This window comes from Medicago sativa, chromosome 1, assembly GCF_051527215.1.
Source record: "Medicago sativa cultivar Bolivia chromosome 1, Bolivia_mono, whole genome shotgun sequence".
Classification (NCBI taxonomy): Eukaryota; Viridiplantae; Streptophyta; class Magnoliopsida; order Fabales; family Fabaceae; genus Medicago; species Medicago sativa.
Genome location: NC_140749.1, coordinates 53,232,304 through 53,256,464, shown reverse-complemented (window position 1 = coordinate 53,256,464; position 24,161 = coordinate 53,232,304). Strand labels below are relative to the sequence as shown.

At 33.0% G+C, this 24,161-nt stretch overlaps 2 protein-coding genes and 2 long non-coding RNA genes across 5 annotated transcripts; 2 read left to right on the top strand and 2 right to left on the bottom strand.

Moving 5' to 3' along the window:
* Positions 1-6,855: 6,855 nt before the first annotated feature.
* Positions 6,856-9,595, bottom strand: LOC146955332 (F-box/kelch-repeat protein At3g23880-like). The gene is made up of 2 exons (XM_085721123.1): positions 7,716-9,595; positions 6,856-7,639 (listed from the first exon to the last, which is right to left on the bottom strand). The coding sequence occupies exon 1, from the start codon at positions 9,543-9,545 to the stop codon at positions 8,343-8,345; it is 1,203 nt and encodes a 400-aa protein (XP_085577249.1). The 5' UTR covers positions 9,546-9,595; the 3' UTR covers positions 6,856-7,639; positions 7,716-8,342.
* LOC146955333 (uncharacterized) lies at positions 7,120-8,136 on the bottom strand. Its single transcript, XM_085748246.1, has 3 exons — positions 8,026-8,136; positions 7,716-7,899; positions 7,120-7,673 (listed from the first exon to the last, which is right to left on the bottom strand). The coding sequence occupies exons 1-3, from the start codon at positions 8,134-8,136 to the stop codon at positions 7,120-7,122; spliced, it is 849 nt and encodes a 282-aa protein (XP_085604372.1).
* Positions 9,596-14,585: 4,990 nt separating the features above from the next.
* LOC146955331 (uncharacterized) lies at positions 14,586-15,573 on the top strand. Its single transcript, XR_015016587.1, has 2 exons — positions 14,586-14,741; positions 15,249-15,573. It is a non-coding gene; the product is annotated as an uncharacterized LOC146955331 (long non-coding RNA).
* Positions 15,574-17,685: 2,112 nt separating this feature from the next.
* LOC146955330 (uncharacterized) lies at positions 17,686-23,271 on the top strand. 2 transcript variants are annotated; one of them, XR_015016584.1, is made up of 7 exons: positions 17,686-18,175; positions 18,966-19,149; positions 19,656-19,792; positions 20,491-20,590; positions 21,502-21,599; positions 22,201-22,343; positions 22,767-23,271. It is a non-coding gene; the product is annotated as an uncharacterized LOC146955330 (long non-coding RNA). The 2 variants fall into 2 exon arrangements; XR_015016585.1 differs by having other exon boundaries at positions 17,689-18,181.
* The last annotated feature ends 890 nt before the right edge of the window (positions 23,272-24,161 follow it).

Genomic DNA, 24,161 nt, shown 5'->3' with positions numbered 1-24,161 from the left:
GACTAACAAAATGCACAATCAGGGACTATTTTGAAGTTTTGATACATTGAAGGACTATTTTGACTACTCATTACAATTTCAGGGACCAAAGTGACTATTACCCCTTTTTTATTTCGATATTGATTTTTTTTCTTAACATCGTAAAAACTCAAACAAATTACTTTTTTATAGAGGAGGTCTAAAAATTATTGTTACTATTAATTTAATAAATTTAATTTCTTTTATTAAAATTAAAAATAACATAAAACTTTTAGGGGTGCCCCTAATATGGACCCTAAAAATAAATGTCCATTGGTGGACCTATGCATATGACCTATAACAACCGGTTACCCTCCATGTTAATAATTTAAATTTAATTTTTTATAAAGTGATGTATGTCTCCTACTCCTTTACAAAATGCCTCTCCCTTCCCCAAATTATCTGTATTTTATATCTCCATTATTGGACCTTCATGCTTCAGCTTTGTCGCATTCGAACCTCACCCAACACCACTTCACTGTTCCTCAAGTATTGGCCTTCATGACAACCATATGCAATAAAATCACTTGAGAAGAACTTAGTGATACAAACCACTAAACTCAATGATCTTGGGTTGCTTAATTTTTTATATTTTCCAAGCTAATCGTTATTTTTTTTCTTCATATAATTGACATTAAAGTTAAATTAACAAAATGTTGTTTGGGTTTTTGTTTGTGTCACATAGCCAAGTGATTACATCCGAAAGAAAATAGGACTGGCATATATTGTAGCCAAAACGAAAATGAAATTGCTCTGACATATATGAAAGGTTAATTTTATTAAAGCAATTTTGAGCAACTGCAAAATAAGAAAATGTTCAAAATTCTAAAAGTTGATAGACAATTCATGTACAAAATGCAATAATGATTATTCAACCTTCATTGTAGATCCAAATCACAAGATTAAACTTGAAAGTGAAAAATGGGTCCAGATCCACTATCTAGATTAGTGTAGAAATCCTTCGACTGTTATATTCTGCTGATTCAAGCAAAACACAAGATTGAACTTGAAAAATAAAAACAAATGTAAATCCAAGATTGAAGAATCAATGTTGCCAAGACTTTTTTTTTTAGCTCACTCTCCTTCTATACCACCGTTTCCAGAAGTGAATTTCATTGCAGATCTAGCATGTTGAGATGATTAGAAGGATAGAGTCATTGTTGTTTTTGTTGTCGGCATGTTGAGATACTACGGGTATTTCTTATTCACAGAACAAACCCCAAAAATTATTTATTGAAGGTGACCCGATGTGGTAGGTCACTTATACAGGTCTACCAATGAACCTTTTTCTTTGGGGTCCATATTAAGGACTCCCCTAATATGGACCCTAGAAATAAAGGTTCATTGGTGGACCTATATATATGACCTATAACAATCGGTTTTAGACTCTCTTTTATTTTTTATTTAAAGAGTATAGATCATTAATTATTAATGATCAACACCACACGATTCACTACAGATGCTTTGTTATTTATATATATAGGACATGCTTGTTGTGTGTTCATTGAGTAGCCGATGTGGGACTATTATGCAAGGGATTGGAATCTACATTTTCTTCTTTTGCAGAAAAGGAAAGAAGATTGACACAAACAGTTGGAAGGACGATGATGTTTGGTTACATTTCTGGAAAAGTCATTTGAACAATAATTTCAAGACTAAGTATGGATTATATATATCCAAGAATTGAAGCAAAACCAGTTGTTGTCCTCAGCTAGAAACCTTTTCCATCTACTGGAATGTCTGCTGCATTCAATTTTTTCTAAATGTGCAATGTTTGATTTTGCAGTTGAAAACCTGACTTTGGATTTAAAGTTAATTCTTAGCAACAATACTGAAATATGAGTCTTATTACAGGATAACTGATAATGGACTACTTCATACAGTGAGGAACTGCAAACACAGTTGACTTGAATATAAGTGGATGCAAGGTACATGATGTCTTGAATGTTAATATTTCAGACCGAGGTGTACAATAAGTTGCTGACAATTACCCAAAACTAGAATCACTAAACTTGACAAGGTATCTGCACTGATTTTCAGAAGATTCTGTGAGATCTAATACATTATGAGGTTGTAAATATCATTACTTGAACGATGAATTGTATGGTTTTTAGTAGCCTTTCACTAGCTGTTTGAACTTGTTTGTTAGGCGTGCTGAAAGGAAAATTGGGGTGAACTATACCTCGTTCGGGTACATTGTAGGATAGAAAATAAGAAGACGTTAGTTAGCGTAGACTACAAACAGTAACATAGATATGGAGTTATGGACACTGCGCGATACTACACATAGACACCAGTAACAATTTAAGAAGATTGAAGTGATAGAATCTAACTAGCTATTGGTCTCAAACATCGACACACGTATTGGACATCGGACACACATTCAATCTAAACGTCGGTGCTACATTAAACGATGTTAGTTGATTAGTTACGAGATAAATAGATTTGTCTGTGTTTTATGGCATTGATAAAACTTGTATTCAAGTAATCTTTTTGACATGAATAGTTATGCAGTTGCAAAGTAAACAAAACAGTTTGCATTAACGAAACTGTTTGGCGATGGAGCGTTTACTCCCGGACCTATAGATTGTATAGTGTTTGGAAAGCACCAAAATCATGGCATACCTAAACCAACACATCAATGTTTCCAAAAATTATAGTGGCAGCCTTCTAAGCACACGGTGGCAGTTCATCATTTGTGCGTCAAGTACTTTAGAGGCGCACATCATCTAACAAAAATACCATCAAAGAGTTAACAGACCAAGCTAAAGTTTGTGTCCTATGTTTTTGTTATGCTTTTCTCCCATTTTTTACGTGGTGCGCATCATTTGATAAATTTTGTGAATTAATTGAATTGGATGAAGTGGTTTTAAACTAAATGTTGGGAAAGCTAGGTGATTTTGTGAGAAAGTGTCCATGCTAGTGACGTTTATTTTATTTGCTACAATGGAGGGACCCTATATCATATTATTATATGCAAAAAGGAAAGGGAAAAGCCCTTGTCTCTGAGTCATGAAATGTGTTTCATTTATTCACTCTTCTAAAGTTTCTCCAAAATCACTAGAGTACACTCACTTTGGTGCTAAGGTGTTAGCTACCGATACGTCCTCATGCCTGCATCACATTCTCTTCCAAAGTTAATGGGTTGAGTCTTTTCTATATGACCCTTGTATGCTGCCATGAGACTTCCATGAGGGAAGCGGATTGAGAGGATGCTTCTTCCTCTAACTGATGAGCAGGTGCTTCTAGTTGGTTTTAGTGTACTCGAACTAATGCAGTGGTTAGAATCAGGAGAGGTACAGGCCTCTTAACGGGTTTACTATGAGAAACGGCCCAACCGATCACAGCTCGTTTTCAATTACAATCCATTAATAAATATCTTTTTACTTAAATATAGTGCAGTATTATAATTTAATAGTTGATATAATAAATAATTTATTATTTTAATTATTGATTAAGTTAATCTCTAAATCCCCTTAGAAAAAAATCCATAAATCCAACATCTTAATCCGATAATCTTCAGTCTTTCGCTAGAGATAGCTCTCCCAGTCGATAAAGCAGTGGATCAATTACATTGTTTTTTTGTTTTGTTTCTAGTTCTATGCAAGATGCAATTGTTTTCTTGATATATAGTTCATATCGAGATTCAAAACAGTCTATTAAGACGGTAAAAGGGACCATTGTTGTCAAATATCCGTCATGGTGGATTTTTTTAGAACCGCCGTGGGCAATTTGTGAAGGATGGTGGTGCCATGCATTTGATGGCAGATATGGCGACTCAAAATAGTGAATTCCTGGCTCTCTGCCATGGTCCTCCGCCCTCAATCGATAACACTGAAAGGAACATTATGGTGAATTATTATACCTCTTTTGTAGTACATTTTTAGGACTTACAATATAGAAGATAAGTGGATGTTACTTGATTAGTTAACAGATAATTATCTTACATAATAAATAGGACATAAGTAAAGAGTGTGTTCTTTTCCATTCCCATTCCCATTCTTTCAATAAAATTGTGTTCTTTTTATCATTTCTTTCTTTGAATTTTCTAATTCTTCTGTGTTCCTAACATACATATATCTCACAAGTTAACCGACGAGGGTCTGAAGCAGTTGGTTCACAAATGTCTATCCCTTCAAAATTAGAATCTATCTATATACAGTGTCTAGGTAGGCACTGAAACTCAACATATTGAAGTTCAAGTTTTCTTGCCTTAAGATTTGATTAATTAATCATATAGCATTACTCTTATTCAGTTTTTCACAGATAAAGTTTATAGGAAAATAGGCCTTCTGACACGTCTAACGTTTTAGGATCTCAGCATTGCTCAGGTAAAATCTTCAGTTTCTAAAGCTTATAGGAAAATATACCCTCATAAATACGTCTAGTTTGCATAATCTTTCAGATTGAGGACTTGCGTATATTTCAAAATTCAAAAACCTTGTATCCCTCAATCTGACTTGGTAAATTGATGATCAACTCGAATATCCATCTGTCACATTTTATGATAGTAACGGAGTTGTATCTAATTTTACACAATAGACGTGGACGTGTGACTGATGAGTGGGTTAAACACATTGCAAAGAGTTGCACCTCTGTTGAATTTCTGAGGTATATCATTATTTGAGAAGTTTATAACACTTTGATATTTGAGTTGCACTCTTTGACTTGGAAAATATTTTATTGGCCTTGTCATGTTACAGATATATGTGCTTCCCATGGTATAGAGTAGAACTTGAATGGTGCTTGTCCAAACCATTTCCGACGGTATACATAGATCGAAAGCAAAAGAAGTTGCAAATAATGTCAACTTCTCTTCATTGATTTATCTCCTCAGTAGTCAGTAGCCCACTTTTTATTTATGTAGCAACACAATCTTCTTAAAGAGAAGAATTGGAAATAAACTAAATGATTCCTTCTGACATCTGCACAAAAACTGATATTTTTCTTATGCAAATGTCTCAACACAGTACAGTATTGTGACTTGTCTTTTCAGACATTCAAACATAATTTAAAAACTTATAGAAGAAAAGACTTTCCTCAAGGGCTTCCTTTTTGCCCACAGCTCTACCACTCAATAACACTGGACACTTCCCTTTTGCAATGTCTAGGTAAAGCATTGAAACTCAACATAGTTAAGTTCAATTCAAGTTGTCTTCTGAAGATCTTTACGTACAACCCTATCTAATGCAGACTGATAACAGAAATATGTTTGGCTTGCAGAACCTTTCAGATCAAGGACTATCCTTCATGGATTGATTGATGTTAGCATTGCACAAGATAATGTTGACAGAAACAAAAATCAGCAAAGACAGCAGCCAACACAACAAGTAATGGGTTTGTCTCATGTAGTATGCTGTACAGAGATTGTTAAGCACCACTTTGCTTATTCGACAACATTGTTTTAGCTAACTATCTTATTAAAAACTATCTCCTCATGCTCTCAAAAACTTCCTTCTTGCTGATTACTAAGGGGTCACACTTTTGATATCCTAGTACTTGCCTCCCTTTTTTGTTTTTCTGTATGTTTTAGCCTATAACAAACCGTTCAAAATCAAAGATGAAATTAAAAAATGTCAATTAAAAATAAAACATGAATATAGTATAGTATGTTAAAAATATATCTATGAAAGATTGATTCATTCTTCAAATAAATGAAGAAATTTGGTATCTAAAAGTAAATTCTAAAGTATAAACATTTACACAACAATAATAGCAAATGAAGATTAATTCAAATTCTAGACCAACATGGCAATTGATTGAGTAATTATTTTCAATAAGCCAAATCAAATATTAATAGGAGAAGAAAGTTACACTCGAGCACAAGCATTGCACAAGATGATGAACAACTAATAATGTTGACAGCAACAAAAGTCAAAAATATAAACCGAAGTTTGGTGCGAGATAGCAGCTTTTTAGCTTATCCTAAATCAACAAAAACCATCTTAACTCCTTTAGTACCAAATTTCCACAACCTACTACCAGAAAGTAATCATGTAACAGCTTATTACAAAAAAAGCAGCAGCCAGCACAACGACTAATTTGTTCTTTAGTTGCAGGCAGGATCAAAGCAAATCTACCTCCTAGCATCTCATTATTAACTTAAACTACATTGTTGCGAATCACTCTAATCATAGTAGATATTTCTTTCAGAATTTCAATGAGAATTGTCTAGGAGCTCATATAGTCATATTCAATTTGAGACCAATGAAACCTTATCCTAGGAAAAGAAGCCAAATATCTTTTTTTTTTTGACAGAAGATACCAAATATCATTATTTATCATATACCATTGATCCAATAAATAACACCAACCTATTAAAAAAGAAAAGAATTATGTGATACTTTTGTCAAACCAATCACTTTTTGTCATTGTGATCAATGGTAAGCGGTAACATGGAAAGACGACTCAATGTTTCTAACAAATTGATTGTTACATTGATAATTTGTAATTATAATGGGAAAGGCATACATACACTGTGAAGCCGACATAGACAGACAAATTACTCTTGCAAGTGTAGTTTAAAATTGTGAATCCTCTGTTTTTGCAAGTAAAACATAACTAGTAATATGACTAATATCATTCAAATCTCTTACCATATAACATAATAATACTTTCCTCTCAAAAAAAAAAGCAGATCACAGCCAGCATTAACTTATTCCTTCAAATTAGTGACTTTAATTCAATCAACAATATTACTGATAGATAACAATATAAGAGATAGCAAAGACGCGGCTACACCAAAACAACTCACACTACATATTCCATGTTACTAGACTTGAGCCAAAAAAGTTCTAAAGCAAAAGATATAATTTTTTTTTGACAATCAAACATGCATTCAATTAATGGAAAGCATATTAGTACAACAGCAGAGGTTACAGGTTCAGGGACATATCCCACCCATGAGTTAGAATCAAACTGTCAAACTATTTTGCTACTCCCACTAGGCTAATGGCAGCACCATTCATAGTTCTCTTCATAAAAGCAACAGTACAATTGGAAAGAGTAGATAAAATGTCTATGCAGTCTAGAATAATATTTTCTATCTCAGCCATCCGAATCAGACCTTGTATACATTTCACGGCAACTTCAATATCAGTTTCAATGAGGAACTGTCCATCTTGATTTTGTTGTGAGGATCCATTGGAGACACCACCGAAGAGCTAATGCTTCGGCCAAAGTAAGGGATAGCTGCCTTCGTTCTAGTTTTGTTGTAGCAAATTCTACGACTCCTCTATGGTCTCTAACTACCATTCCCCAACCCACTGTATCATCCTTGAAGCAGCCTGCATCCACATTCAGTTTCATCACACCTGGCGGAGGGGGTCTCCGGAATTCAATATCAGTTCTCCCTGAAACAGAAGCAATTGCAGAGTGGTTTGCTCGGTTGAATTCTAATGTGAAATCCACAGCTGAAGTAGCTATTTGGATAGGATTAAATTGATGATTCTGGAACACCATTTGGTTCCTACCTTGCCAAATCTTCCACAAAGTAATACCAAAAATTTGAGCTGCTAAGTAGTCTTTTTTTGACAACCAATCAGACATCCAGACTTTCAAGCACATATGAGAAGGAACATGAAGTCCTGAGGTGGAAGTGAACCAGGTTTGTTGGGCACATCTACAGCTCATAAACAGATGTTCTAAAGTCTCGTCTGCTTCAAAACAAAGCGTTCAAATTGTACCAAAATTCATACCTTTCCTCGCCAGTCTGCTCCTTGTTGGAAGGATATCTTTGGCCAATTTCCAGAGGAAGTTCTTTACACTATGAGGCGCCTTAATCTTCCAGAGCGCCTTCCATAAAGATTGGTCATTTGATGATGATGCTTCAGGGCTGACTTGACTGAGTAGTTTCCGTCTCTCTCCCAATGCAAAATTCTTCTGTCAGGCGGAAGTCTCCAAGATAAGGGAATGTTTAGGATCTGTTTTTGCTTCAAAGGCCAAGAAGACATTCCTGACAAGATCCCTTTTCCAGCTTTTGGTATCGGTGTCAATTAACTCACTAACACAAGTTGCTTCCTCAAAATCCACCACAGGGCTGCATACTTTAAATCCAGTTTGGTTAGAAAGCCAATTATCCTTCCAAATTTTCACATTCTGCCCATACCTATTGACCATCTTAATCCTAGAGCGATCACATTTTTAATGTTGAACATGCTTCGCCAAGCATAGCTGGGTTAGTAACCAATTGCTAAAGCAAAAAATATAGTTGCTTTTATGAGAAGTCATGCAACTAGAACTGGGAAGACTCCAAAAATGTGATTTATCATTGCAGTGATACCACTTCTCATGGTAATTATGCATCTGCCGCGGCCAAAGTATGCCTACAATGGTGATACCAGACTCTCATAGTATATATGCACCTCCCTCTCAAGTATGCCTAAAATAGGATAATCAATCTCTGCATTATTTAAGTTACATAAGACAAGTTTGGAACAAATTGTTCTCAGTAGAAGAACACCATCTTTTGAAACGAACAAGGGCTCAACAAGAGGCTGCCTTAGACAATTCCAGATTAACTTCTCACGAGGGATGATCGTCAATACAGTCCATGACTCAGGAACTCCATACTCTTTCATTATCCACACAGCCAAATGAGTTTCTGAGTGATCACAACACACACAAAGACAATCACTCAAAACATACATCACAGGATTGCAAAATCTGTTACCATCGTGTTGAGGAAGCAACACTTCGCCATAAGTCTCTTTCTCAAGATCAACCGAAAGAATCACCCGTTGATTAGAATTAACACCATCTTTATTAATGATCCAATTCAAACTGCCACTCACAAACTTCCCCAACCACATACCAGGATAACAAGTGAAATTTTGAACTGTTGTCCAAGAATTTTCACCAAAGGTATAAATTCTAGTAACTTTTTCACTAAAATCATCTTTATTGAGTACAACAACTAACAACTTGTACTTATCATTCACTTGATCATACCCAAAACCATGATGTGCGATAATCTTATTATCGAACGAAGCAACAATGGGAAATCTAATCGATTTCGAGTTGATAGAAGGATTCCACAATCTGAAATTAGATTGAGAAGAATCATACAAACAAAGCAACCCATTACATGAACCGAAGATATTGTATTTGTGTCTCATCATGGTTATAGCAACGGGTTCAACAGGGGTTGATGGATTTTCCAACAATGGCTTCACAGGGTAAGATGTGATTTCGCGGTCTCCGATTGTGACGGCGGAGGTGAATAATTGTGGATACGCGGTTGAGCTGAGAAGGTGACTCTTTGCGAATTGAGGATTGGAAATTAGGGTTTTCCATGATTTGCAAACGCACTTTAATTGGAGAAGGGATCTTACAGGAAGCCTCAGAAGGATATCGAAGATGACTTCTTCCGGTAAAACAGGTGCTTCGTTCTTGACGGTGGTTTCGGACAGTGGTTTAGATAAAACGGTGTCGTTTTGGGAATGGTGAAGACGAATACAAGAAAGATCGGTGATTGTGCATTCCTCAGCTTTCTTATCATCATCATCAGCCATTTGAACTCGTATCATTCGAACTGCAAACAATGTCAACTGTGAAAGTAAAAGCTATCCTGTTTTCATTTTATTTTTCTACTTAATTTCTTTTAATGCCTTGCTTTCTTTTCTTTTTTTTGGAAGGATTTAATTTATTCTTTTAAGGGTTAATTATGTTTTTGGTCCCTACAAAATTGCAACCTTGTAAGTTTAGTCCTTACTTAATTTTAATAGCATTTTTAATCCCTACAAAAAAAAAAATTTACTTATAATTTTAGTCCCTGCTAAAATAAATTTTGTTTAATTATCCTTAAACTCTTAAATTTTTTAACGATTCTTTTTATACAAGTTTAGAACACTATGAAATGTTCATTTACTAAAATTTATAATTTTTTAACATGAAATAAATTAAATATGAATTTTTTAAAACGACAAAAGTTTAAGATATAAGTAACAAAAATATGGACGTAGAAATCAAATTTTTGCGATATTTTTTCAGAGGACCTTTTAATAACGTTCTTAACACGCTTGTAAAAAATTGTTGAAAAACTTAAGAGTTTAAGCATAAATTAAACAAATTTGAATTGAGTAAGGATTAATATTGAGTGCAGAAATTTTTTGTAGGGATTAAAAATGCTATTAAAATTAAGTAAGGACTAAACTTACAAAGTCGCAATTTTGTAGGGACCAAAAACATAATTAACCCTTCTTTTAATTATGCCTCTTGTTTTTTTTGTTTATTTGAATATATGTGTAGCTTATGTTAGTTTCAAGAGTTGTTTCTTTTATTCTTTTACACTGTGTTTGGTAGAGGTGATTTAGGGAAGAGAGAAATAACAGAGAGAGAAATAACAGAGAGAGAAATAGAGGAGAAATAGATAACTTCTCCTGTTTGGTTTAGGGAAGAGATAGAGCAGAGAGAAAGAATTTCGTGGGACCTACCACCTTTTTCTTTCTCTTCAATGCAGCGAAGAAAGTGAGATGAAGACCATTTTTTCATCTATTTCCATTACTGCCCTTTTCTCTTTCTCCCTTTCTTTACCTTGTACCACCTCTATACTTTGCCTTTCTCTTCATTTTAATGTTTTCTTTTGCATCATTTGTTGACTTTCCTATTAATATTTTTTTTTATGTTATTATGTATCTATTTTCCTGCTATAAGTTTAGTGAATGCTGGAAATTTCATTAGTTTTGAGTTTCAGTTTTAATGTATTTTGGTCTTGTATGATGAAATTTTTCTTTCAATTTCTAAGTTGTGGTTTTAGTTTGCTGAAACCATTTTTCGTGGATATTTATATATTTTTTTTCATTGTGAAAGACTAAAGAAGTGTAAGGGGGATGTATTGGATTAGGATTCTAAGGGATTTTAAAAGACTTTTTAATTATGAAAAAGTATTGTGGTATTCAATTAAGACTATTTGGAATTTAAAAAAAATCTTGTGGTATTCAATCAAGATTCTTTGTCATTTTAAAAAAGTCTTGAGGTATTCAAATTTTAAAAAAGTCTTGAGGTATTCAATCAAGACTTTTCATCACTTAAAAAAAGTCTCATGGTATTCAAAATCATTCAAATTTCAAAGGATTGTTTAATAAATTAGATTTTGATGGATTTTGTGAGATTGTGTAGTGAAATTTTAACAAAAAAAAGTCTTTCATGAAGACATAAGATTTGTTGGGATTGTTTTTCTTTAAAAGTTTTTGCTATCTCTTTCTTATCCCTTCTTCCTTCTCTCTTCTCCCTTCCCTCTCTCCTCTCTTTTTTCCCTCCTCTCTCTCTCCCTTCTCTCTCTCTCTCCCCTCTCTTTCCCCTCTATCTCTCTCTCTCTCTCTCTCTTCTCCCTCTATCTCCTCTCTTTTCTCCCTTCTCTCCCTCCTCTCTTCCCCCTCTCTATCTTTTATAAAAATAAAATAAAAAATAACAGTATGTATTCAAAATATTATGATAGAGAGTGTGTTGTAATCATTTCTTTTCAATGAGTCCTTAAAATTCATAAAATCTTTTGAAATCTTATAAATCCATAAAAATCCTTTAAAATCTTATGATGTAAATCCATTGAAATCCAAATTGAAAATCCTGATTGTCTTTTAAAATCATGAAAGTCATTAAAATCCTACAAAATCTTTTAAAATCTTTGAGACTTTTTTAAACAAAAATTGTCCTTCAAAATCCTAATCCAAGAAAAAACGTTGAAGATTAGTACAGGTTTTATAAGAAATAAAATTGTATATTGAGCATTAAATAAAGGGTATTTTTGTCTATTAAAAAGTAAACACACTTCTCTCTCTTCTATTTCTCTTATCTTTTTATTCTACCAAACGATACATCAAATCTACTCTATTTCTCATCTCTTTCTCTCTTCTCCCTCTCTCTCTTACCTATTTCTCTCTTTACAACTTCTCTTGTAATCCAAACACACCCTAGTTTAGAGAAATGATATTTGAACAATCATTTTTTACAACTTTTGTGATTTTCTCTCTCATATTTACATTATTTTTTTACTTTCTCTCTTTATTGTTTTGGTTTTTGTGTCACTACCTCATTTCCTTTGTAAAATTTTGGTTGTCACAAAAGTTGTCACATATATAAATGTTCAAATAACACAACTCTTTAGTTATGACCCTTCTTTTATTCTTTTAATCAAATTTGTAAATCAAGTTCATGACTGTGAACTATGTTGTGTGCACAATAATTCGAATCGTCTGTCCTTGTGAATTTAGCTCAGTTGGTAAGCACAATGCATAATATATATATATATGGTCTGGCCACCACCAAAAAATAATTCTGAATCATCTTATTAGAAAATAATAACATTTTAAAAGATTTGGTTTGAGAAAAATACTTGTTTAGACACAACACTAAATATTACATGTTAAGTACAACACTGAATATTACATGTTAAGCACACACATGAAATTAAAAAAATTTAAAAAAAAATTAAAGTGATATTAATTGATGTGACTATTTTATTTATCTTTTAATTTTTTATTTATTTATGTATGTGCGCCTAAATTTTGTACCTAAATGCTTGTGCTTATGTAAGACTAACGCGTGCTTTAATATGATAATTGCAGCATAGTTCAGACTAAAGCGTACAATTAGTTGCTGACAATTACCCAAAACTAGAGTCACTAAACTTAACAATGTATCTCCATTTATCTATAGAAGATTCTGTGAGATCTGATACATTCTGAGGTTGAAATATCATTGCTCAAATGATAAATTATATGGTTTTTAGTAAGCCTTTTTCATTATCTGTGTAAACTTGTTTGTGTGAACTAGTTTCTTTTGTTTCTAGTTCTGTGCAAGATGCAATTGTTTTTAGGCTTAATTAATGATTTGGTCCCTTAAGTTATTTGTTGGTTACATTTTGGTCCTATAAGTTATTAACGTTACAATTTGGTCCCTTAACTTACTTTTTGGTTTCGTTTTGGTCCCTTGACTTATTTTTTGGTTTCGTTTTGATCCCTTAACTCTAATAACATAAAGGACCAGAGTGGTTGAGGGATGAAGAGTTAAGGTACCAAAACGAAACCAAAAAATAAGTTAAGGGACCAAATTGCAACGTTAATAACTTATGGGACCAAAATGTAACCAACAAATAACTTAAGGGACCAAATTGTAACGTTAATAACTTATGGGACCAAAATGTAACCAACAAATAACTTAAGGGACTAAATCATTAATTAAGCCTTGTTTTTATGAAATGTATTTCATATCGAGATTCCAAACGGTCCATTAAGATAATAAAAAGAACATTCGGGATGAATTATAACTCTTTCGGGTATATTATTACGACAAAACATTAGAAGATATTAGTTAGTGAAGTTAGCATAGCCTACAAAGCAGTGACATAGATATGGACACCACAATGACACGTAGACACCAGGAACGATTATTTTACAATCGTCTTCAAAAATATTTAAACTAGGTCTCTCGATGTTACAAAACCAGTATCTTACCTCTCAAAGTTTAGATATGAAAACATTGAATTAGAGGAGCAGGCAGAAGGGAAACCATTAGACAAAACTCTTCTCTCATATTCTCATTCTTTCAATAAAATTGTGTTTTTTAGGGTTAAATAAGTTTTTGGTCCTTCTAACGATCTAGTGATGCCGAATGGAAATCTAGATAATCCACATCTAACACACAATCCATGTTGACAAACACATAACATGTCTATTGGATTCCCTATAAATATGCAAAAAGCAAGCATTTAAATCTTGAGAAATCAAATGTTTGATCTTAGGCGTGATGGTCCATCCCATGGAACTTGCAATTTTTCCACTATTGATAATACGAACAACCATCTTCGAATCTGATTGAATTGGACAATCAAATTGGAGATACTTTTACTTTTACTCCTGGTTGTACTAAAGCCTTCATACACTCCCACATTTCCATCATATGATCTGTATTTTAGCAACCCTATTCACTCAAGAGCAAGAAAAGAGGGAGGGACTCCTTTAGATTAGTTAATCGATAGAGCCCGACACGAATACAAGATTAAAAACCACACATCCAAACTCCATTGTCATCTCTAATCAATACTTTTAAATTCTTCTTTCATATTCAAACAAAACCAACTGTTTGGAGGATTTATCCACCCAATGATACCGGTAGTAAGTCACAATAGACAACACAAAATCACACCAACACATAGGAAGGGTCGTAAACAAATTGTCTCCCACAATTCATTCATTTTCACAATTTGTGATGTTTAAATTGTAGTTTGAGATTGAGATCAAAGTCTAGTAATAAATTTAATTTAAATTAAAGATAGTTCAAATTATTTTTATTAAATTTAATTTATTAAAAAAATATCAAACATTGAAGAATGTTCAACAATTTTCGTAATAATGTTAAGTTTCATAAAAAAACTCAAAACTATTTTATCATAAACAACCACAAAGAGATTCAATTCAAATTCAAATTCAAATTCAAATCAAACATAAATAAAATTGATATGAAAAGTGATGCAATATACAATTCCACTATGCTTTCGTTGTAAGTGAGAAGTATCACTTTATATGGGATATGCATTTTGTGGCTTCCCTTGCTACCCGATGTGGGACTCACATCTTGCAAGTATTCACCTCTATCGCTTCCCTTCTCTTGTTTGCTTTTTTTTTTTTTTTCAATTAATTAATCTTGTTACTATTATCATTAGTCCTTCAATTTCTATGAGTTGAATAATGCTAGGAATCAATCACCTTATAGCTGCTCTATCTCTGGTACGTACTAAACAACATGATTATTTGTGTGTTTGGTTGTATGGTGACAAAATTTGAGTTGAGTTCAGTTAGTTTTTAAAATTGATTTGGACATTGAGTTGAATGTAAAGTGACTTCTGGTATATAATTTGATTTAAGCTGGAAGTTGGACATCTAAACATGTCAAAATCAAGTCTTTACCTCTGAAATCAATTTAGTCTTCTTCATTGATCTTTGTACTTTTCCCCTAAACTTTCGTGATTAGGATATAACTTATGTAAATTGAGTAATCTCATTCATTGATAGATATTACTTGATTTACACTCTAAACTGAGCTGCTCTTTATAGAGGAGTCAGATCATTCTGAATTTGCAAGAGATGTTGAAGATATGCTAAATTATGTCTTTAGTTATTTCTTATTTTATTATCATATATCTAGAAATGCATAAGCTAGAACTGCTTATCATTGCTTATTGAGTATTTAATATTTATGGTTCTGACTAATATTTATGGTTCTGACATTACAAGAATATTAGATAAAGAATCCACTTGGGTTGGCCTAGTGGTATTGACTTGGGACCTGGAAGTGTGCTCCTCCTTGATGTTTTAGGTTCGATTCTCTCTAATGTCAATTTAGGTGGGCTAATTTAGCTTCTTCAAAAAAAAAAAGAATATTAGTGAGGCACTCCAAACACATTGTTGATTTGAATCTGTAAGGTACAAGAGTCTTTGGAGTTGTAATTTTATATTGCATTAGTACTATTGAATGTTTATTTTTAAAGGTTTGTTCGTTGATGCATCCCTCCTTCATTGATAGTGAAAAATAAATCAAATAAAAGTTTTCAAACATGAACCACTCACTCCTACTCAGTTTCAACTGAAATCAAGTTCATTTAAAATCAAGTTTGCTAACTCCACACCATATTTAGTTCACTAGTTTTTGTTTGAAGCCAAATGAGAGGAATTTAAATGAAACGTACTGTAATTAATATTCAGTTTGTGGGAGCTCCTTACATTTTTGTCGATCGTTCCCTTTAGTGTTGACAAATTTATATAATTAAATAGAATTTTATAACATATTTCATCAATTACTACAATTTTTCATCACTTTTACCGCTAAAAATTCCACTATTTCATTTTAATAAGTTGTACCAAGCATGCCTAAATCACAAGGAAGGTCTTATCAGTTGACAGTAAAGCTTACCTGAATATACCCATGTTGTATTGCACAATAGAAAACCTAAATAACTATGCATAAAATTGTGCCCGTGGCGTGAAGTATGTTGTTGTGTGCACTGGAATTCTGAATCATCTTCTCAAAAAATAACAACATTTCTTTACAGATGATACTTGTGTCATCTAAACATATTGATTTGATATGGTAATTGCAGAATATTTCAGTCCAAGATGTACAATTAGTTGCCGACAATTACACGAAACTAGAGTCACTAAACTTGACAAGGTATCTCTCTCTATTGGTTTGTAGAAGATTTTGTGAGATCTAAAACATTATGAGGTTGTAGATATCATTACTCAAATCGTAAAAATACGGTTTTTACCCTTTTGCATCAGCTGTCTGAAATTGTTTGATTGACACTAGTGTGTTGCCCGTGCGTCGCACGGGTGGAAAACGGTCGACATTGGACTGCACGTCGTCCATATTCTACATGACACATGATCATAAATTAATATTATGTGAGCTACAGCCGACGATAGGCTACATACTGAACGATGTGCATACCACACGGACACAAAGTGTAGAACACTAAAACTTTAAAATTTTCTACACAATATTCTTGCATCAATTCTCGTATTTCAAACGTGTTATCTAACAATTAATAATTTTTCCCTTGGAACATATTCATTTTTCTGGGTTAAATAAATGTTTGGTCCATAAAAAATATAGTCAATTTTGTTTTTGGTCCTCATAAAAAAAGTAACAAACCAACAATTAATTGCGATGTTCTTCAATTAATCAAGCAATATGGCGGAAAAAAATAATCAGTTTTTATACATTACGAACGAAAAACAACCACTACATATCAACAAAATATCATCAATCACCTTCAACTCTTTGAATGTAATATCAATATCCACCATTTTTTGCAGCAACTCCAACAAAAATCTTAAACCTGAAAATTAAAATAAGAAAACATATTAAGCAAGATTCTTATTTCATTTCCAATAATTAATACTAATATTAATAACAGACATTCAAAACTAAACCTGTCAATGATATCTTCTCGTCTTCATCCTCATCGTTTCCTTGAGACTGCGGTGTCGGAGGAGAGGAGAATAGAGAATATCAATATCCTTGATAGGTTTAGTTTTGAATGTCTGTTCACCGTAATATCAATATTTTTTGCAGTGAATAGAGAATAGAGAAACTCTTTTTTTCTGTTTTGAATAGAGAATAGAGAATGTATTACGAAAATGTGATTGATGATATCTGTCCCCGTGAGCTTAGCTCTGTTGGTAAGGACAATGCATAATATATGCAAGGTCCGGGTTCGAACCCCGGACACCACAAAAAAAATTATACCATATATTTGTTTTTTTTTTGAGGGAAATATATTTGTTTATTTTAAATAATTGAGTGTTTTGCCGAAGGGTCCAATAAATAAAACAGGTTTGCTATATGTCCCGAAACTAACCTTCCCGAATTTGTCCCGAAACACTAGCACCGTTGGATGTAAAAAAAGCTGCCTTCACACAATACATGGGGTAGGTGAGTAAAAAAAGCTTCCTTCACACAATACATGTCGGGCTGTATCGAGACACCGCTTTTCGAGATAAATCGCTTTTTCCTAAATAAAATGGTAACAGTTGTTTTTAAAGTAGAAACGTATTTAGGGTTAAGAGTTAATTAATTTATTTATCTTAATTTATTTTATTTTCCCTTGAAAAAATTAAATAACTCACTTAACAATATCTAGAAGCTCTCCTCTTAAAAAAAAAAAAATAATCCAGAAGCTTTCCCTCAAAAAATATCTAGAGACTTCTACGTTTTACCAACGTCTCTATGACTCTCTGTCTTATTTCTTTCTCTCTTCTCTCCTCTCTCTCTACATATCTCCACCAAACACAGCCGCCTCAACATTGCCATCCGGCAGCCTTCTTAGGCCATACCACCACTAATTTTGAACTCATCTCTTCCTTCTCTACAAAGCCAACCTTTTTATTGTTCAGATCTGTTAAGTTAATTTTTTGTTGCTGCTAGCCGCGTTCATTTATCCTGCCACCGTGGATCCGCCGTGTTCGTTTGAATGGAGGACATTTGTCGACGACCACTACTACCGACAACCCTCTATCAGATCGTGATATTAGACGCCTAGAAGCGACGGTGGTACCTACGACAGCTTCTAAGACCTTAACCACACACAGAAATGAAAACTGCAGACGACACCGGAGCATAGATGAAAAAAGATTCAACACCAAAGCTTAGATCTAAAACAGTGAGGGTTCATCTCTGTCTTTAGCTTCGTTTTTTGTTTTTTACTGATTATGCATGTACTTTCATTGGTCTCTGATTTGTTGATTTTTAAGTTTTGAACCTAAAAGGTTTGTTATTATACTTGTAACATAGGTTTTTTTTTTCTTCTTCTAAAATCCTAACCACCTTGAATCGATTGAACCTAATGTCGGGATTTGCGGGAAAGACTTTTCTCTTAGAGTCTGAGATTGAGTTTTGGAACGTCTTGTTTTGGTAATACACTCCTCTTTTGGCCCATACAGCTTCAAAATGAGATTTTTATAAAATTAAATAAAAAATAAAAAAGGACGGGAAATGGGGTTTTAAAAAATAAATGAATAAATAATAATGGTTAGGGTTTTATAAAAAAGAACATGTTCTAAGTTGCATACAAACCTTTTTGACTTAAAAACTGTGATACTTCTCTTTGTTGCATTAACATATGTATCTAAGTTATACATGATTTAGGTAGAAATCGTTTTATCAATTGAGTTTTTTTGAACTTCAAAATAGAACATGTGAGTAACTTGATATGCTTTTAGATTTGTTTTGATACATGAACTGTCAGTGTTATAAATTTTTCATCAATTTAGTAGTTTTTTTGCAAGTCTTGTTAATACTATGTTTTGCCATTGGCTTTGCGTTCTTCTCTCACAAACTTTATTCCCTATCGTGTTCTTAGATTTTCCCACTTTCCCTTAACTTTGAGTTCATTTTCTTTGTTTGAACTTAATTTTCCTAAGAGTTTAAGAAGGTTGATTTCTTTTGAACAGGTGTTTGGGGTTAGAACCCACGCTGGTTGAGGATGTTTGCATAGTTGGTGCTCCAATGCAGGGAAAAGTACACTCTTCAGTGTTGTTAGTGCTGCAAAGTCACAGGTGACAAATTCAGGAAACCCATTCATGGACTGGGGCATGATAAGAGACAACCATTTCTCCCCATCTAGATGGACCTTCTGTAAGTTCTCTTTCCTCTTATACTCTTCATATTTTCATTTCATGTAATAATAATAATAATAAATTCCTGAAACGAACAGTATGAAATGTTAACTTTATGGACATGGTAAGGGTTAGAAAAGGATGGATATGCAAGTGAATAAGATGGCAAGACTTTAAATACCACCAAATACTACTACATGTAAGAATATATTGTTAATATTTAGGCTTTATTTGGGGAAGGTAAGGGAATTGAAATACAATGAATACTTTTGTTTTTTACGGGGAAGGTTGAACTTGATATGGGGAAGGCTTTATATTCCTGACCTACACGGTAGCTCTTTGTTTTTTCTTCCCACATTTTAAGGCCTTTTCTGCTATAGCTGTATTTTTCTTGCTGCCATATCTGACATACAATCTGGCCCTTTTTTTTCAAACTATGTTTGCTGCCATAGCTAAAAAATGTTACAAATTTTGTCCAAGACTATTTGTAAATCGTCTTTTGTGAAACTTTTGGCATGTTTGCAGGTAACAAATACAAAAGAAGACAAAAAGTAAGATAAGGTTATAAAAGTTCAGGAGAGCACGTGTCTTTGTGGAAGTAGTCCTGGCAGGAAGGAAGAGTAGCCATCAAAATGATGCCATTAAACTTGGAAATGAATTAGGTATATATTAATAATTCAATATTCTTGAAAAAAGTTTTTTTTATCTGTTTTTTGTGGAAGAGGTGGAAATGGTTAAACTTTATCATATGACATATTGAATTTTGAAATTCGTTGCAAACTTCAGTTGGGGGGTGAGTCCCTTTTTTAAAAAAAAATCTTATTGATGCATCGTTTTGCCTTTGGATTTGTGTTTCTGCTCTTATCAAATTTTTTTTTTAAAGCCTTGTTAATACTTTGAGTTTTGCTAGTGCAAAGCCAGAGGTAGCAAATTATCCCTTTACAACATTGCTTCTGAATCTGGTTGTTGTTTCCTTTGACTTTAACTCAAATTCTTTGTTTTACGATTCAAACTTCCCATGAAACCTTGTGTAACAAACACACTCACTTGTTATGATCTTTTTCATAACCACAAAAGTTTTCAAAAGATGGTTATGGAGAATACTTGCAAGTCAATACTTCTTTTGCCATGCCTTTTAATCGACTCTCTTAGTCAAATTGTGAACATGAATTCCATTGCATGCTTCTAGGACTTGTCATATCTTCCTTTCATTTAACAATTGAAATATATAATATTAATAATAATATATGAATAAATTACTGAAGCAAAAATTAATAAAATGGCAACATATGTTATACTTCCTTGTTGAAGCTAATATCTTATGGCAGATGCTACTTTTTTAATCTACACAAATCTGCAGGTGACACCTTGAGAAACTATGAGATGAAGGAGCTGTCAAAGCTACTGATGAGGACTTGTTTACATGCTTGCTTGCTGCTGTCCAAATACACATTATCATTGTAAGTAAATAAATGAAAACAATTGTGTAGAACTTGTTTTAGTGAATCTCTTTTTTATATTAAAGAAAGTGTTAGCCTTCCACTTTTGTGTTCTTTCTCATTTATTCACTTTATTATTCAATTGTAAGCTGTTATGAATTTGAAGAAAGTTTATTATTTTTAGCTTGCAATGGGTTATGGAGAATACTTGCAAGTCAATATTTCTTTTGACATGCCTTATAATAAACTCTCCTAGTAAAAGTGTGAACGTGAATTCCATTGTATGCCTCATGGACTCCGCATATTTTTCTTACAATAGACACATGTTTGGTAACATTGGTAAAATTATAATTTTTGGAGACATCTTATGGATTAGACAGAAAAATGGGTAATGTTTTTTCGGAGTTTTCAAGCAACTACGACATCTTTTCATTAATCAAGTCTTGATTCTCTACTTCTTCTCTACAAATTCCATGCAAGAATCGAACCAAAATGGGTATCCAAATTTTTTTCATTTTATTTCGATATACAGTTCTGCATGCCTTCTTTTGATAACGATGAATACCTTTTTCCGGTATTCCTTTTTCATAACTGCTGCATAGATCTTTTTGTGGCAGCTAAATCCAAGGGCATCATAATGATTAAGACTCTTCAATATCCTTTTCATTTCATCAATTGAATTTGTTTGATTTTTACAACTTTGTTATACGTTATTCCCTTGATTATGTGGAATTTGTGGATATGATGTCAGTGCTGCAGAACTCTTGTTGATTTTTTTTCTCTAAAAAAGTTTGTTAATACATTGTTTGCCTTTGCCTTTGGCTTTGTATTGCTTTTATCACACTTTGTTTCCTTCACTTTGAGTTTATTTTCTCTACTTTAGCTTTTAATTCTCGCAACAGTATAAGAGACGGCTGGTTTCTTTTGATCAGGTGGTTAGGACTCAAGCTTGTTGCATATGTTGGTATAGTTGATGCTTCAAATGAAGAAAAGCACAATTTTGAGCTTTGTTAGTGTTGCAAAGTCAGAGGTACCAAATTTTCCCTTTACAACACTACTTCCAAATTTGGTTGTTGTTTCCTTTGAGCTATGACTCAAAATCCGATTTATTTGTTCAAACTTCTCATGAAACCACACACATATTTAAATTAAATTTAAATTATTTAATTGGACTTATATTTTGAATTTGTTTTTCGTTTAATACAATTGTAACCAACATATGCTCATAAGTTTTCAAATGTTGGTTATGGAGAATACTTGCTAGTGAAACACATGACTGATAAACATGATTAACCATTATAATGGACTTGCAAGCCAATTTTTCTTTTGCCATACCTTATAGAAAACTCTCATAGTAAAAGTGTGAACATGAATTCCATTGTATGCCTTTTGGATTCCTCATATTTTCCTTACATATAATGATTGAATGAATACAAATAATAATAACAATAATAATATAGGAATAAATTACAGAAACAAAAATTAGTAAGACGACACATGTTTGCTTGTTGAAGAATTAATTTTATTAATTTTATTGGAGACACATGTTTAGTAACATTGGTAAAATTATAATTTCTGGAGACGTCTTATGGATGACTGATGCATCTTTCTTAATCTACACAAATCTGCAGATCATATTCTTGTCGACATACCTGCTTGGCTGCTATCCAAACGCTTTGCGGAATTGTTTGATGAAGGATCCACACAAATCTGCAGATGTGATGAGGACTTGTTACATGCTTGTTTGCTGCTGCCCATAATACACATTATCACTGTAAGTAAAAAAATGAAAACAATTGTGTAGAACTTGTAATCTAGTTTTGAGTTGTTTTTCATTCATTCACTTTATTATTCAACTGTAAGCTGTTGCGAACTTGAAGAAAGTTTATTATTTTTAACTTGCAATTGGTTTTTGATTGTTTTGTGCAGAATAGGGTATCATTTTTTCACTTAATAATATATGCAAACACACACGCACACACACATATTTAGCCATATACCTCTGTTTTGTACTAAGAATGTTGTGAATGAAGAGAGACTCTGCATAAGACAATAATGGGTTAAAAGTATAATTATAAATATAATTGTTAGGGATAAAATAGATGTAGCTGTCAATGTAGAAAAGTATAATTCTAATTATTGTGTTCTTTTGACTTGCCTTCATACTGCTTTCTGCTGGCGTGGTTCCTCCTTCAAGAATTCTGGGAGACAAAGAAGAGGCATAAAGTTGCATGATGGAGAATGACATAAAGATGTTCATGTACACTTCTACTTATGCTGTAAAGAAGAATAAAAAAGAATGCATACCAATGAGATAAGCTCTTAGTTGTATCACATATAATATTAGACATGCATCATCAATTGTAGAGTATGAAAAATGGAAATTTATCAAACATCATGAAAATGCATAATACAGCACAATATGAAGTAAAAAGAAGCATATATTTTGGCTTGCAAAATGTGATGGCAAGGCAAGGCTCTTGCCTTTAAATACTACATGAGGGAAGCGAAAGAGCCTTGGAGAGAAAGGAAGGGCTTGGAGCGTGAGAGAGAGAAAGAGCCTTGGAGAGAAAGGCCCTGCGCTGCACTGCAAATTCTGCAGATGCAGATGTTGATAGGTTCATATAGGTTTTATGTTGTGGGACATCCCCTATAAAAAATTTGAGGATACTATAAAATTCAATTTTTATTGTTTTGGATGATCCTTTTGGAGATTTACTGTATTATAATAATACCTTTATATGAAAAGAAATTAAAAAAATGGACACAACAGTCGAAGCTCCATATTTTAATGATATATTGATCCCTCAATGTTTAAAGTGCCTCGAAAATTTAAAAAGGCCACTCGAGTTATGACATTTGCATGAAATAAGACAAGATACAAACTAATAAATTTAATCTAATGTTCAGCCAATTAATGCAACAGGACAAAAGAAATTAATTTTAAACATTTTTTAACAATGAACAGTTTCTGCGGGTAGAAACTGTCAATCGACCATTTAATGCAAGCAGATATAAGCAATTGTAGCCATTGTGAACAGTTCTCTAAAATTTTACTCAATATTGGGTATATTGATTCTACCTTTGATACGTACTTTAAAGGAGTACATATTGTTTCATCATATAGGACACAAGTAGAGATGGATAGTACTATTTTTTAAAGACACTAACAAAGTTTAGAGTTTGAATCTCTTTGCAATGTCTAGGTAGACACTACAACTCAAATACTTATTTCAAAGTTGTTTGGCCCTTGGATGGGATTAATTCACAGCATCACTCTTGTTTACTTTCATAGATGAAGCTTACAGGAAAGTATGCCTTCTGATATGTCTCATGTTTTTTCATATTTGTGATGCCTAGGTAAACTCTTGGATTTATGAAGAATTGTATACACAATTCTATCTAATACAGACTGATAAGATAAATAAGTTTGGCTTATAAAATCTTACAAATCAAGGACTTCAATGTATGTTGAAGTGCAAGGATCTTGTATCCTTTAATCTGACTTTGTAAATCGATGATCAACTTGAATATTTTCTAATCTCATTTTGTGAAAGTAATAAAGTTGTATCTAATTGTATGTGATAGATGT